At 32.8% G+C, this 16,824-nt stretch overlaps 1 protein-coding gene across 1 annotated transcript; it reads right to left on the bottom strand.

The window, feature by feature from the left end:
* Positions 1-3,937: 3,937 nt before the first annotated feature.
* Positions 3,938-4,897, bottom strand: LOC127557459 (olfactory receptor 51I2-like). The gene has a single exon (XM_051990773.1). It carries the CDS (start codon positions 4,895-4,897, stop codon positions 3,938-3,940), a length of 960 nt encoding a protein of 319 aa, XP_051846733.1.
* Between the last annotated feature and the right edge of the window lie 11,927 nt (positions 4,898-16,824).

The raw sequence follows: 16,824 nt of genomic DNA, 5'->3' as shown, positions 1-16,824 counted from the left end.
GCCTCTGCCATAGGGAAGGACAGAGTTTCCAGTACTTATACAAACAAGAAAATGATAATAAGTCTTAAGGGAAACATTTATCTCTTGGGATAATTAGAATTATCTTTGAATCTGAAGAAAATGCTGCAATCCCTATCTTAATTACCCCTGTCTCCAGAGTGCTATGAGAGACTCATGTAAGAATATGCATGAAGTTTATATCTTGGCTATATATTCCCTCTAGTCCTACAACATGTAGATCATATGGTTATATGCCCCTGGAGCTAATGACATCCAAAATAGTTTGAGAGAAAAGACTGAGGGATAGAGAGTAGAGAAAGAAAATATATAAAATCAATGAAGGAATGGGAGTGATATTGCTATCTCGATATTTTTAGTGTCTAAGATACCTCTTTTCTCATAAAATATTGGACATAATAAAATTAGTTGATATTTACATAAGGTTTACATTGTGAAAAATACTTTATTCACAATTTTCTTTAATGTGAAATAGAAATTGTAGCTATAAATATTCATATATACTGGTGAGAAACCACACTCAGAAAGGTTAAATTATTTGCTTATGATTTTATTGCTAATAAGTCTAGGCTACATTATTCAAATCAAGGTGTCTTGATTTCAGTCTTACAAGCTTTCTATAGCATATCACTTTTTTCCCTCCAATATTTGCTTTGTCCCTGATGTTAAGTTTTCAGATCTGACACACCTGATGAAGTCCAAGGAAGTGATGCTGATTATTCTCTCTGTGGAATCTTCAAATGTTTTCACTTTTCTAAGTCAGACACTTAACTATAATCATATGTATATATACCTACATAGATATCAAAGTACAATAACCCTCATATGACACCAGTTCTTCTAGAGATATAAGATTAAAGGAAGAAATTGGAGAAAAGAAAAGGCTACATAACTTTTTTTTCAGTATTTATTAGCTCATGACAGTTTATTTAAAAAAAAATCTTTAGAGTCATAAGATCATAGTTTTTGTTTTCCAAGCAGTAAGGGAACTTGGACATCATCTATTTCAGCTATCTTAACTCATCTAAGAAGAGGGGACTGAAGCTCAGGATCAGTAAACATCTTGTTGCATTAGTAGTAAGATTGAGAACTCAAGGCTAATTTTTTTTTTCTTCAAGTTCCCTGTATTCATTATCATATATATGCTAACATAGAATCCTAATGATTTGTATGTTTCTATATAAGAAAAGGTGGAACCTCTTGTTCCTCTTGACATCTGGGAGAAGGGAGTTCAGGAATTGTTGAAGGCTAAGCAGCTTTTGATGTTGTCAGTAATGATTCATCACAAGGATCTCGGTTTCTTTTTATATTAAAAACACCAGTGAATATGGCTTCAATGGTTGTTTGTTTCTTTGCTTCCTTAACAATCAACTGTAGTGAGAACTTCATCTATCCTCTTTTGAGTGAATATGAACCAACAGCAAATGTGTTGAAGTGGGATATCTTTCAACCTGATATCTGCCTCTAAATCTGTATGAGTTGTTCTTCATCCTGAATATGCTTTTCCTCAGACAAAACTGTTAGGCATCTGTCGTATTTAAAAAAAATTAGGCTAAACCATTTTTAATTTTTTTTTTAGAGAATATTTGACCTGTGATTTCATTTTTCTGGAAACTTCTTTTCTTGGAAACTACATTAAGTGATAAAGAACATTAATTCATCCATAACTTATATTAGAGCTTTTCCTGAGATATCTGGGTTTGCTAAGTTCCAGTAGCTCTCTTTTATTTATTAGACTAATATAATCTTCAAAACTGTTCCTTTTCTTTCTTCTTGATTTTCTTACACCTTACTTTTATCCCTATACACTACAATCTAGCTACACACTACTATACTAGCTTATTTCTATTCCTGACACATGACATTCCACTTCTCCTCTGTCTACCTTGGAACTATATGTTCTCCACACTCAGAATATTGTATTTCTTCACTTGACTTCCATTTCTTGGCTTGATTTCCCTCAAAACTTAGCTCAGCTCCCAACAAACAATGATTTGATATATTTATGATATAAAGAACTGAAATATATCAGTAACTAATCATACACGCATGTCTACATATACATACACATATGTATATACATGATATACATATGTATGTGACCTTTATGACAGCTCCCCATTTTGTTTCAACTTATCCATTTGTTTATTATCCATGGTTGCTTCCAATGACAAAATGGTAGAGTAGAATGATTATGACAAAGGTCCTATGTGGTGTTCTCATTGATTCACTTTGCTGCTCAATGAGCTACAGATTGCAATGATGCAGTTATGATTAGATAACCTTTCTTGTGTCATACATATGGCTATCCAAGCACATTTTTTAAATTAAAAGTGCACAACTATCATTTCAAAAGAAGAAGAGAAAAGTAAGCTTTGAGGGTTCACACTTTAATTTCATATCAAGGTGTGTATTACTTTATTATAAGATTAGATGGCAAAGTAATGCATCATTTAATTACATTCTAGCTATATCGAAATATACACAATATACATTGACATTACCAAACTAAGCTCTCATCATAATATTCTCAACTCACAGGATATTAATAATTAGGAAAATTAGAACATTTGAAACTTCGTATCTCATCTCATCAGAATTTCTTGAAAGAAAGGTTTGATTGATTCTTTTGATAACCAAGAAAGGAGTGATTTACTTATGTTAATTAAATCATATTTGATCATAGGATTTGAAGAAATGTGTCCAGAGAAAATAACTCATTTAAGATAATTATCATTTCAGTTCAATTAGAATCATATAAATTATGTCAATTTAAATAAAATAAAATTTTAAAATAAATATCATTACAACTTAACATATTCAGTTAATTTTGATCATAGGGAAAACTGACATTAATACCCCATTAAATAAAATGTTATACCCCCAAATTCCACATTTTCCTCATTAGTAGACCTGTATTACAAAATGTATTTCTTATACATATACATTTTTCATTTAATCATCTGTGTACATGTTGTATCCCTTCTGTAGAAAAGAAATTCCTTTAGACCAGGGACAGAGTGTCTTGTCAAATGATTGCTTATTCCATTGTCAATTATCCCATTAATATATAGAGTGATATTAGGTAAGTCCCTTCCTCTGTTTTATGAATTTTATAAAATTGGTTTGAATTCAAGCTCTCCTGACTTGGAGGCCAGCACTCTACCAATCAAATAATTACAAAAAAAAAAAAATGTGCAAGAGGAAAAAAAAAAAAGTGTGGCATAATAATGACAGAATTACAGAATTTTATTGTTAAAAAAATTGGAAGCCATTGATCTTAACCTATATTTGACAAGGAGAACACAATATAACAAAACAACAAATGATTCTGTAAGCTATGGAAGACCTCCAATGAAGGTAAATCTATTCCTTTGCTCTCTTTCACCCCTTCCTGAAACAACCAATATTGGAATGATAAACATATAGTTTATATGTTTATGGAGAGATCAAAGGAGAACACAGCTTAAAACAAAGGGTACAAACTGGCACTAAAGCCACATACTCTCCAATGCAGTAAAAGTAGATCTATTTGTTTAGAAGATGTATAGCATATAGAAGGAACTCAGTAGTGAACTTAAGTACAAAATATTTATTATTGCCTTAGTACTTCCAAATTGTAGAATGTTACAATAGGAATAAAATCTTAGTAATCATCTTATCTAAACTTTATTTTACAAATAATAAATTGAGGGGCATGGAGTTGGAATATAATGTCTTTAATCACATTTATAAGAACTGACTGAGTTTGGAATATCAGTAAAGGTGTGTGTGTGTGTGTGTGTGTGTGTGTGTGCGCGCACATGTGTGCATGCACAAAAAATAGAGATGACTGAGATTCATGAAATTATTATATTTTTCAGTACTCTTCTCAGCTCATCACAATTACAGGCTTCATGGGATGGTATCTTAATAGTGCTTATCTTAGGGTGGGCTGCATTCTCTTTGGGGTGATTAAATAGATGATCCCCTTACGAATTTTCTTGTTTTTCACACTATAGATGATAGGGTTGAGAACTGGGGGCACTAGCAAATAGATGTGAGCCATAAGAACATGCAAAAGGGGAGAGGCATTCTTGGCAAAGCGGTGAACAATGGAAAGACCAATCATGGGGATATAAAGGATGAGAACAGCACAGATGTGAGAGGCACATGTGTTCAGGGCCTTGAGTCTCTCCTCCCAGGATGCAATGTTCAACACAGAGTGAAGGATAAAGATATAAGACACAAAAATGCCCAGTGAATCAAGTCCCCAGTATAGAATGAGTACAACTAATCCATAAATAGAATTGAATTTGGTGTCTGCACAAACCAGGCGTATTATATCCTGATGCAGGCAGTAAGAATGAGAGAGGACATGGGATCGGCAGAATGGAAAGTATGTCAGCCGGATCATCAATGGAATGACAGGGAGAGAGCTCCTAAGAAAGGCAAATATTCCAATTTTAGCAATGCGTTGTGGGGTAAGAATAGTGGCGTATCTTAATGGATGACAAATAGCTACATAGCGATCAAAAGCCATTGCTAGAAGCACTGATGATTCCATGAAGGAGAAGGAATGGATAAAAAACATCTGTATCACACAGGGATTGAAGTCAATCTCCCTGGAAATGGACCACAAGACTTGGAGGACAGATATAAGTGTGGGAAGGGACATGCCCATGTCTGCAAAGGACAACATAGCCAAGAAATAGTACATGGGTTCATGGAGGCTTGGGTCAGTCCGAATAGCATGAAGAATGGTGCAGTTACCCACTATTCCAATAAAGTAGAGGATGCAGAAAGGGATGGAGATCCAGTGGTGTATAGCCTCATAACCGGGAATTCCAGTGAGGTAGAATATGGAAGAAGAGGGAATACTGGCATTGAAATCTGCCATGGAAATACTCCACAGGACCACAATCCCATTCCCTTAAAGAAAATGAAAAAGACATTAGAGGATAGAATGAAGACTTCACTATGTATCTGGATACTGTTCCACACCATATTTGGATTTGTATCTTTTCACTGTATGTCTGTCCTTTGATCAATAATCATAAAACTGTTCTAAGATTCAAAGTTATTTTTAATGTTTTAAGTCTATTATTTTGCGATTATATTTCTCAAATTAAGTAGCTAGAAAATTGTTGAAAGTCAGTCTTTGCCCTCATTGCCAACATTATCTCTGTCATTTGCTCTATTAATGTTATTTTTAATTTTATATTTAAATCTGATATTTGTTTTTGCAGTAGCCCTTTTCAAAGAGCAACATTTTTAGAGTCTGAAAAGGTACATCCCAACTGAGGAAAGAGAAATTTAAAGACAATAGTCACAGATCTTCCTGGAGAAAGGAAAGATCCATATATTCATTAGAAAATGGAAAAGAGGATGCATGAATATGATGAAAATGAGGTAGATAGCAAATTGAGCAGGCAGAAATATTTCTTTATGTTTCATAATGGCATAAGTTCAAGTGATTGATTTAATTTTCTACATTTTTACATTATCATTGCCTGATTTCATTTTTGTTGTTGTTTTTTTGTTTTTTAGAAAAAAATTGACTTTTTAGATGTGGTGGCAAAAAGAAGGGATCTATTCTTTTTTGCCATGAGTAATAAGATTTAAAAACAAGCCTCTATTTAAACATAAATGGACAGTCTTGTCTAATCTGTAGAATTTACTTTCATTATTTCTAGTTCTTATGCAAGGGCATCCAAAAATGCAAGGGCATACAAAGTTTGTCCTATCTTGTGATGTAAGGTGAATCCAGCAGCTTAATATGTCACTGTCCTGTTACCTAGAACCAAAAAGTCACTAGTGACTGTCCTGTTGTGAACCCAATGTGATGATATATTTTCTGTATACTATAATTACCATGAAAGTTGAACGGGTAAGAGAAGAGTAGCTCATTCAGATTTCCACTTGTTCCATATGGATTTCCTTGCTATATGGAGTAATTGATGCATCCCAAAGCCTTGGTACCAATGATTGAAAGAAAACCATTTATTGCCTTTTGCCTTTATTCATAAGCAATGGATTTTCCTTCCATGACATACCTTACAATATTTTAAGTACTTAGTAACCAGGGGAAGTATAGTGTTATAAAATGACTCCTCTATTTGAAATTAGAAGAACTGGATTAAATTCCAATTCTAACACTTGCAGCCTGTGTGATCTCAGCAAAGTTACTTAACTTATCTAGATTTCAATTTTCTTTTGAGTAAAATGGGAGGATTCTTTTGGGAAATAAAACTGTTCTAATTCTAAAATCTATTACAGCTACAAGTGAAGGATTTCTAAATCTTTGCATTGTCCAGACTTTTTATGCCTACTCTGAACATTGGAACGAGGAACATAGAGCCTTCCAGTTCAACTGTGGACACTGTATAGCAAAGATCTGTATATCTAGCTACCCGAACATTACATTTTCTTTGCATTTATATGGAAAGATTATGAGATGGGGAGAAATTATGTTTTCAAGTTGGAATGAAGTAATAGAGTACTTTACAGTGTAGTATGGGGTACCTTTTTGCCAAGCATTGTCCACATGAACATCTCTTGGTCAAGGAATGAATCCTATTTTGCTTAGTAGTTTTTCAGCCTGGTTCCCAGTGATATGAGCCTTCTACCCCTGTACACAACACTACTCCCAAGCTATTGCCACGTATTTCCTTTTCCATTTACAATTAATACTGTTTCCTCTATCTTTGTTTCCATTTTAATATAATGTCCAAATAGAAAAGACTCCAAAAGACCAATTGTTTTGGATTTAGGTTGCAAGAATGATTACCTCATGAGTCTCCAATTTCTTGTGTTCAAAAGTGAGTACAGCCAATAACTCCCTCCTTTTATTGGAGATTTCTGATGATGAGCAACAAACTTCCTCTAGAAATACCCATTCCATTTTTGGTTTTTTCTCACTTTTAGAAAGTTTTCCTTTGCATCACTTCAAATATGATTTTCTTCAGCTTCTATACCTTACTCCTTTTGAAGAAAAGTCAAGCAAATCCAATCTCTAATCATAATGGCAGTCCTTCAAATAATAAAAGTTACCATATCCTTTCTTAAATATTTTTTCCTATCATTATCAAGTAGATAATGCAAAATCATCTACTTTTTTTAGTTTCTTTTCCTGTACTTCCTATAGTCTTCTGTTGTTTAGGTTCAAGATTGTCAGTCTTTTGTTATTAATTCAAATCTGTAAGGGTATTTCAAATATGGTCTTAGCAGAACAATGTGTAGTAACTGTATAATACAATAAAAATGTCTAAAGCTAAAAAGATCTTTGATGCAGTCTAGTGCAACTCCTTGATTTTCATCATCATCAACAATATTATTTAATTATTTAATGTTGCATAAAATTCATTAATTATTTTTGACTACTGTCACACTGTTGACATATATTGACCAAAAATTCACTGAAACTCTCAGATTTTTTTCATAATTGTTATACATTCACACTTTATTCTATCCTCAAATTATTTATTTTTGGACCCCCCAAAATGAAATTCATTTTTTTAAATTTAATTTGCCCACTTCATTAGCTACTAAGATGATTTTATATACTAATATTCTCATTTTTGATATGTGGTCTCTTCCAGCTTTATTTCAGGGGCAGTTTTGATAAGCAGCCCATTTATTCCCACCGGTCCTTCACCTCAGATATAGTTAGAATTGTTAAAACAGCACAAGTTCCTGTTCTCTTTCCCCTACATTATAAATTCCACATTTAAACATCCTTCCTCCTTTCCCCATTCCTGAGTTTTTTCTTTGCCCATCTCTGTTGCTCTTTTCCCTATGTTAACTCACTTGGTTGATTCCACTGGTCTACCTCATTCATTTTCTTCTCTCATAATCACAGTAGAGAGGTTTTCTTTATACATGATGAAATGGAGGGCAACTGTAAAATTTAACCAAGCCATGACACCAAATAAGAAATGTGAGAAGCCAACTCATCAACTAATTTGTAGAGGAGGGGGACTAAGGATATGGAACACTCCATATAATATAAGCATTTTTCAATGTGTTTCTTAGTTTTGCTGATTTTTTTTCATTTTTACACTATATTAAAAGACTCTAAAATGGTTCAACTGCATTATTGAGTCTTGAAGTACTAAATAAATTATTGATGGCGTAACTAAACAAATTTTCTTATTGCTTTTTCCTGGGAATGAATTGTACTTTATGAGTGATGCAGAAGCACTAAGTCTTCAAGTCCAGAGCACTAAGTCTTTATCTCCACTCCAATAGTAAATAACTTAATGGACGTGGGTAAAGTATTTTTCCCCCAGGATCAGTTTTCCTATCAGTAAAATGGGTATAAAGATATTTACTCTTATTTTGTTATAGGAATTTTTGTGCAAAAAAGGCTTTGTAAGCTTTAAAGTCCTTTCAAAATATGAGTTACTGCAATTACTATTTAATTAAGTATTATGCCCAATAGTTATACTTGCTTTTATGTACATGCCTTTTTTCTGGTAATCAATTATAAAAGCCTAATCAAAACCCTTCTTTTAGGTATAGTTATTTTATTCTCTTGTTTCAAGTTGGTATCTATTTTCCTCATCTATTGTGATTGTTGCTATTTTGTTCTTATGGTTCTATATAAAAGTTAATAATCCTTCCCCTCAGTGACTATGTAACAGAGAGATATAACTAGGAAACTTGAAAAGTAATTTTTTAAAAAAATTGACCACCTTTAAGGAACGAGTCTTGAGCCTAGCATCCTTCTTCCTTCAATTACTCCATCTCTGTTTATTAATCAATATCCAATAAACATTCTATTAAAAATAATCTTCTTTTTCATAGAAATCAATGACCCAGCTGAGGGCAAAAGAAACTGCTAATACTATAAGAAAATTAATCAAGGAGAGCAGAGGGAGTCATGTATACTCATGTCTTCTTGGATTATAGTCTCAAAGCCCTATGATATTTATGACAATGATACTTCTTCTCCTCTCTCCTTTCCTGATCTGATGACCAGTCTCCCTTCTACATCCCCAGTTTACTCATTTAGGATACTCTCAGGGTGGGAATGATTTGTTCCAATGTCAAAAACTTTACCTGTCCTGGGCCCCCGTAATACTGAGGAGAATTGCTGCCAGAGAAGATAGAGACTGTGGTTCTGTCTCCAGTATATAAATTGTGACTATTGAAATTAAATGGATTTATATCTTTTTTCCCCTAGGCATTCTGGATTCCCCATAGGCTTTCACAAGGATATAACAGGGACAACAAAGTGAAAAAGTTTCCAGGGAAATTGCTTTTAGATGAGCATCCTTAGGGTTTAAGACTCAGGATCCTTAGAGTGAATATTTCAAAGGACAATCAGGCAAAGAAGGGACCAAGACACAGACTGGAAGACTTCCACAAAGGGTGGAACCATGGAGCTAACCTGATTTCTATTAGTAACTTCTCCTTACTTGACTCAGGGATCAATTTGTTAGTTTTTCTCTGTCCAAGATATTATTCAGGACTTCATCACTCCCAGGTCCACATATCCTTCTTTTACTTGTATTTATTAATCTATGAACAGGCTATATCAACACTTAGAAAAACAGACTAGAATGCATTTGTTTTCTTTTGAGTTTTTGGTATTTCTTTCTCTTACAACTAGCATTTTGAGTAATGATTGAAACACTCAATAAATAATTGTTGAATTGAATCAGATGCCCTCATTTTACATATTAGAAAAGTTTAGTTATTTAGTTAATATGGAAGCTTCAATAAGTGAACGTAGGAATGTAATCCATGCCTTCAAAATATTAAGCTAATCTTTCCATTGCTACACTGTTTCATCATTCTCATTATTATCATTATATTAAGATAAATATTCTCTAAATTTACCTCTTTGTATTAACTCCTCTTCTTTAATAACTATGCTTTGGGGTTTAATTATAGTTATTTGAGGCCAAAGGCTTCATTACTGTTTTACTTTGGTTTCTATCTCACATTTAACTTGTGAATGTTTCAAATATTTTTCTTCTAAGATGGTAACTTTTCTCTATGATAATTTGGAATACAACTGTATTATGTTATATAATACATATACAACATATATGTATGTATGTTTTTATATACACAATATTCTTTATTTCCTATAAATTGTAAGTACTATTGACTATCATTCTAACACTTCTAATTTTACCAGCTTTTGGTATGGAATCTATCATCTTTACATTTCAAGCAAGGGCCTACAAATCCAAGTCTGCTCATTAGATCTTAAAACAGCTTTTTACTTCCCCTGTCATTTTTAGTTTCTTTTGTATACCTTTCCTTCCAAAAGCAATAATCAGAGTAAACAAAACAAAACAAAACAAAATACCTGTTGTTACTGAAATTTAGTTTTTTGCCCCGAAGTTCATATTCTTCAGAAATATTTTTAAAGTTCATTTATTAGTATTCTTTGAGTCTAAGCAGATAGCTGTTTTATTTTGAATGCTCAGAGAGCTCCCTTGGAAATTTTTAATTAATTAATTCAATTTATCGAATAGTTATTCTTTTTTTTATAGCTTTTTATTTATAAGATGGGTAATTTTTCAGCACTGACAACTGCAAAACCTTTTGTTCCAATTTTTCCCCTCCTTCCTCCCACCCTCTCCCCCAGATGGCAGGTAGACCAGTACTTGTTAAATATGTTAAAGTATATGTTAAATACAATATATGTATACATATCCATACAATTATTTTGCTGTACAAGAAGAATTGGACTTTGAAATAATGTACAATTAACCTATGAAGGAAATAAAAAATGCAAGCAGATAAAAACAGAGGGATTGAAAATGCTATGTAGTGGTTCACACTCACTTCCCAGAGTTCTTTTGCTGGGTGTCACTGGTTCTATTGATTATTGAACAAATGGAACTGATTTGGTTCATCTCATTGTTGAAGAGAGCCATGTCCATCAGAATTGATCATCATATAGTATTGTTGTTGAAGTATATAATGATCTCTTGGTCCTGAATTTTTCACTCAACATCACTTCATGTAAGTCTCTCCAGACCTTTCTGAAATCATCCTGCTGGTCATTTCTTACAGAACAATAATATTCCATAACATTCATATACCACAATTTACTCAACCATTCTCCAATTGATGAGCACCCACTCAGTTTCCAGTTTCTAGCCACTACCAAGAGGGCTGCTACTAATATTTTTGCACACATGGATCCCTTTCCCTTCTTTAAGATTTCCTTGGGAAATAAGCCCAGTAGTCACACTGCTGAATCAAAGGATATGCACAGTTTGATAACTTTTTGAGAGTAGTTCCAAATCACTCTCCAGAATGGCTGGATGTATTCACAGTTCTACCAACAATGTATCAGTATCCCAGTTTTCCCACATACCCTCCAACATTGAATAATTATTCAATTGAATAAATGGCAACAGAGATTTATTAAGTTACCTACTCTGTATGGAATTAAGTGCTAAATGAGACACGGATGTTTAGGTATACAAATTATATTGATGAATGAAGTTTAAATTCTAGCAGAAGGATAAGTAATATATGCAGAAAATAAGATTTCTTATTATTGAATTGGAAAACTTCAAGAAAAAGCATTATGTGACATTTGATATGAAACATTAATTCCAATGGGGAAATGAGAGAAGAATTTTATGGAGGAAAAGAATTTGAGTTACTCTTATTAATGAAAAAAAAAAGTAAGTCCACTATCAGAGCAAAGACTTTAAAGGATGTTAAGGATTTAAAAAGCCAAATAGATAACTCTCAGACAAGAGGATGAGGAAGGGAGGGAATATGTTATTTTGAAGAATGATTATTGAAGATTTTATGAAGAAGAATTATTATTGGTAAAGAATAGATGACATGGAAATATGGCTAAAAAGATACTATGTGCAAGATTGTGGATTGTCTTAAATGATGTTAAATTGAGATTAGAATTACTTTAATCGACAAAAACAATAGTTTGAATATTTATGGGCAGAAATTAACTTGTCAGTTAAAAAAAATAAACAAGATTAGACTGGAAGTGGGAATAAGGAATGGCTTTCATAGGAGAGAAACTGAAGTCAGAAAGAAATTAGGATATTTTGTCTAGGTCAGTGGAAATCTTGGTTTGTATTAGTAGCAGTAGAAATAGAGAATAGGGGATAAACATATGATAAATAATGATAATCTTATAACAAGACCAAACTTTGTGGTCAGCTGATTCCTGAGGGTAGAAATTAAAAAAAAAAATGACAAGAGACTTTTCCTTTAAGGATCTTACAATCTAATGTATATGTATGTGGAGAGAGGAAATCAACAAATCAATAAACAGAAGAATCTCTGTTTTTCTCACTATGAATAACAAACATTGTCACAATACTTGACAATTTAATAGATAAATGTTAGAGAATTATCTAAAGGAAGTATAAATTAATTTACCTGTCCAGGATCCCACAGTGAATAAGTATTTGAGACAGGATTTGAATTAAGGGCTTTCTGAATCCAAGCCCAGTAATTTCTACATTATGTCAAGTTGCCTCTATTGATCCTTATTGCTCCTATTACTATTAGTATTAACTGATCACCATTATTTCCTCTCTGCTACAATTGAAAAGATAAATAATGACAACAGTCTCTATTCCTGTCACTTTGATTTCATTATAAATAATGACAACAGTCTCTATTCCTGTCACTTTGATTTCATTTCTATAAGGAATTTCATGATGTGACAATTCTTTCTACCAATGCAAGATGACACATTTTAAAAATTTGTTATATTAGAGATTTGCCTAAAGTCCTGAGAAGTGGAGTGCTTTACCTAAGGTCAGTGAGCCTCTTTATCACAGGCAGGACTAGAAAGCCTCCCTAATTTCAAATCTGCCATGTTCTTGACTGTTCAATTCTGCTTCTGTAATAATGAATTAAAAAGCTGATTTCTTTTATAGTACCTTAAAGTTTGCAAAGCCCTTTGAGTATATTGTCCAATTTCATCCTTATTAGAATTCTTGTCAGGCCCTATTTATTACAATTTTATAAATGAGAAAAATGAATCCAAGAAAAGCAAACCACATGTACACAGTAACATTCATAGGATTCAGCTAGTGGGAGTCAATCCATGTCTTCCTTGCTCAAAGACCAGGGTTTTATGTACTACGTCATGCAGTGATTCTTGAGACAGTGGACTTAGTGAATAGAGTATTAAACTTTGAATAAGACCACAGTTCAAATTATATCTCAAATGTTTGCTGAAATAATCTGTGTAATTTGTTTTGCACTTCTTAAAGGAAGACATAAATGTGAACCATTTTAATAGTAGAATTTAGCCAAAGCTTTTGGTATAAGACTTGGCAACTAGCAGACCAAGGCATTTCAAAAAGACAAAACAATTTTGATGGAATGATAAAGGTCACCCTTAACCTCTATTCCATTTACCAATGAACTCTTTGGATCATACAACTCCAACTTCAGGATAATCCTTTGTACATCTTTCTCCTTTTCTCATTTTTTTGTGAATGGCTGCCTGGATTTTATTGGAACTAAATTTCTTTATTTTTTTATTATAGCTTTTTATTTATAAGATATATGCATGGGAAATTTTTCAGCATTGATAATTGCAAAATCTTTTGTTCCAACTTTTCCCCTCCTTTCCCCCATCCCTTCCCCCAGATGGCAGGTTGACCAATACATGTTAAATATGTTAAAGTATAAGTTAAATACAATATATGTAAACATGTCTAAACAGTTATTTGCTGTACAAAAAGAATCAGACTTTGAAATAGTGTACAATTAGCCTGTGAAGGAAATCAAAAATGCAGGTGGACAAAAATAGAAGAATTGGGAATTTTATGTAGTGGTTCATAGTCATCTCCCAGAGTTCTTTCTCTGTGTGTAGCTGGATCAGTTCATTACTGCTCTATTGGAACTGATTTGGTTCATCTCATTGCTGAGAAGTGATCATCTTATAGTATTGTTGTTGAAGTATATAATGATCTTCCAGGCCTGCTCATTTCACTTCATGTAAGTCTCTCCAGGCCTTTCTGAAATTATCCTGCTGATCATTTCTTACAGAACAATAATATTCCATAACATTCATATACCACAATTTACTCAGCCATTCTTCAATTGATGGGCATCCACTCAGTTTCCAGTTTCTGGCCACTACAAAGAGGGGGAACTAAATTTCTTCAAACAAAATGAAGATCTGGAAAATTTATACAACTTAACCAGCAAAAATTACTCTAAAGAATAGGGTGCATTCTTCAATTTTACAATTTGAATTAAAATGTTATGTGCTATTATTTTTTTCAGGCGAAAGTTATCTTTACATGGAAGTTTAGGGAAAGAAATAAAAAGAAGGAAAGAAGAAAGTATGGAAAGAAGGAGGGAAGGGAGCAAACTAAGGAGCAAGGAAGGGAAATAAAGCTAGAGACAGGGTGTGAAAATATGAGACAGACAAGAAAGACAGACGGGAGGAAGGAGGTGGGGGGGAGAGGGACAGAGACAAAAAGTTATTTCTTTTATGCAATTTGCTAAAATCATAAGATCCTGAGATCTTTAAAAAATTTTCTTATGGAAAAATCTGGTAAAAGGCTTGTTAAAATTTTTAAACCTCTAAACCTATGGTTCCCCCACAGTGTGTCTAGAGTTAATATATGCAAAATTTGCTAATGCAGATTAAAATTTTTTGAGTTTCATAAAAACTGTTTATATTCAACTTTTATCAGGTACTGATGGTACAAATCACTGAGCTGATTCTAGGGATACAAATAAATTTTAAGTTGTCTCTGCACTCAGGGAAGTGATAGTCTGAGAAGGGATGAGTTTAAGACACTTTAAAACAAATAATTGTAATGCATTTTAAAAGATGTCAAGAAAAATATGAGTAAAATTTTAAGATCTTTGAAGAAAAAATCAAATCATCTAGAAACATCAGGGAAATCTTAATGGAGGAATTAGTACTTGAGTTAAAACTGGAATTACAAGAAAATATTTCTATAGTTACTAGTGAACAACATAGGCATTCTATCAGAGAGGAAAATATCTTCTAAGTTTCAGAAACAGGGAAATCCTCAGAATGCAAGATTTGGCAAAGATTATGGTTTTGATGAAATAAAATAAAACACATGGTAGAGAATAATCTCAAATCAGTTAGATTGATAATGTAGAACCTTAAATTTGGATTTGTCCCCTGGGGAACAAGGAATCATTCAGAGATCTTGATGAAGGAAATGATGTTTTAGAAAGAGTTTTCTGAGAAGTGAGGAGTCCCATCTACAAAGACCTTCATATTTGGATATTTTTATATCTGATCAAAGACTTCCTGTAATGAAGAATTCACTGATTATCAGGATAACCCCTTATATTTTAGGATAGATCAAGTGATTAGGTAGGTAGTGGCTGCAGTCAAAATCTGTATGACTGCTATGTGACTTGTAAAAATGAGGACTTAAGTATTTCCTTTCTGGATTGTTAAAAAAAAATCAAATTCTTTTTTCTGTTATACCTCGGAACTTCAGAAATTTGAAAACATCTAAATATCTTCCATGTATCCCTTCCTCCCTCCCCATCCTTATTTCATCTAATTAATCCTGATGTAACATTGTTTTATCATTGCCTATGTTGGGACATGATTCTGCTTCTCTGTACTCTACCCAATAACTTGCTATCTCTTATCTCAAGTATTTGTTAAATCCTATCTCTTATTTGCCTGTCTACCTTCTAATTTTATGCTTGTTTTGACCTTTATCTTTTGTATGTGAACTGAATTTCAGTGTTGTTGTTTTTTATTTTTCTCCTATATTAGATGATATCTGTGGTCTCTCAATTGACCTGTAGCCCTTTCCCTGTATGCTACACTTGCAGCCTTATTTGTGTTCCATGAAGCTTTTCTTCTCTATGCTACCAATATACTCATGGCTGCTAAGAAAATCTGACTCTGCTCATATTTTTAAAACATCATTAAGTGACAAATACATAATTTGGGAGAGACTGTTATTCTCAATTTGTCAGTAGTGTTAATAGTTAAAATTAGAATAATTATGGCTAAAACAATAATACATTTTTAAACATTGCACTTGACAATGTTTTTTAAATAACTAAGAAAATAGGCTTCTTTCCAAATACTCAGGGTCAGTCATTTGGAGCAAGGGAAAGAGAAAGATTGTAAAGAACAAATATATTCCATTTTTCTGTGTACCCTACAAACTAAATCAGGAAAATAGTAAATATTTTCTTCACTAGACACTTCCAAGTCAACTGATCCTCATGTTAGACTATTTTGAGCCTACTGACTCAGCTTTGTCACTTTTTCTATACATACACTAATTTACCACTGTCCCTAATTGAGATTTAGAATTTAGGGTGATTGAAAAGCTTCCCAGCATTATAAAGGGTAGAAATGTATAACGGGTAAAAATAATAAGTAAAATTTTTTGTTGTTTTGATTTGTTAGGTTTGTGTTTTTCTCTTTCTAAAATCAGAGTTTATGCAATGTCATTCTTAGTTACATTCAAAGGTTACTTTCTGAAGGAAAAGAACTGGATTTGGAACTGTTCTTTTATCTCATGTTCTTCCCCCTCTTAACCTTTTTTTTTTTTTTTTTTTATAATTCTCCCTTCATCCCTCCATTTCTTTGTGGGTGGCCAATTTTCTCCATCCTTTTAAAAATCTTTCCTAAAAAAGAGATGCAATATTCTACATCAACACTAACTGTGAATTATCCTGTGTTCCTTCTCTCACAGATAGCTGCCTTATATAGATATAGAATGGATATCTGTATCTCTTTTAAATGGTTGCTAAGCAGCATCAGTGATTAGTAAATGACTCTAGAATTAAACCAAATATGCCAAATCTATATAATAAAGACATAATGAACAAAAG

The sequence above is a fragment of the Antechinus flavipes genome, chromosome 3, assembly GCF_016432865.1.
Source record: "Antechinus flavipes isolate AdamAnt ecotype Samford, QLD, Australia chromosome 3, AdamAnt_v2, whole genome shotgun sequence".
Taxonomy (NCBI): domain Eukaryota; kingdom Metazoa; phylum Chordata; class Mammalia; order Dasyuromorphia; family Dasyuridae; genus Antechinus; species Antechinus flavipes.
This window is presented reverse-complemented; position numbering and strand designations above follow the sequence as displayed.

Coding starts and splice junctions, on each gene's coding strand:
- LOC127557459 (XM_051990773.1), bottom strand. CDS start 4,897: ATGGCAGATTTCAATGCCAGTATTCCCTCTTCTTCCATATTCTACCTC.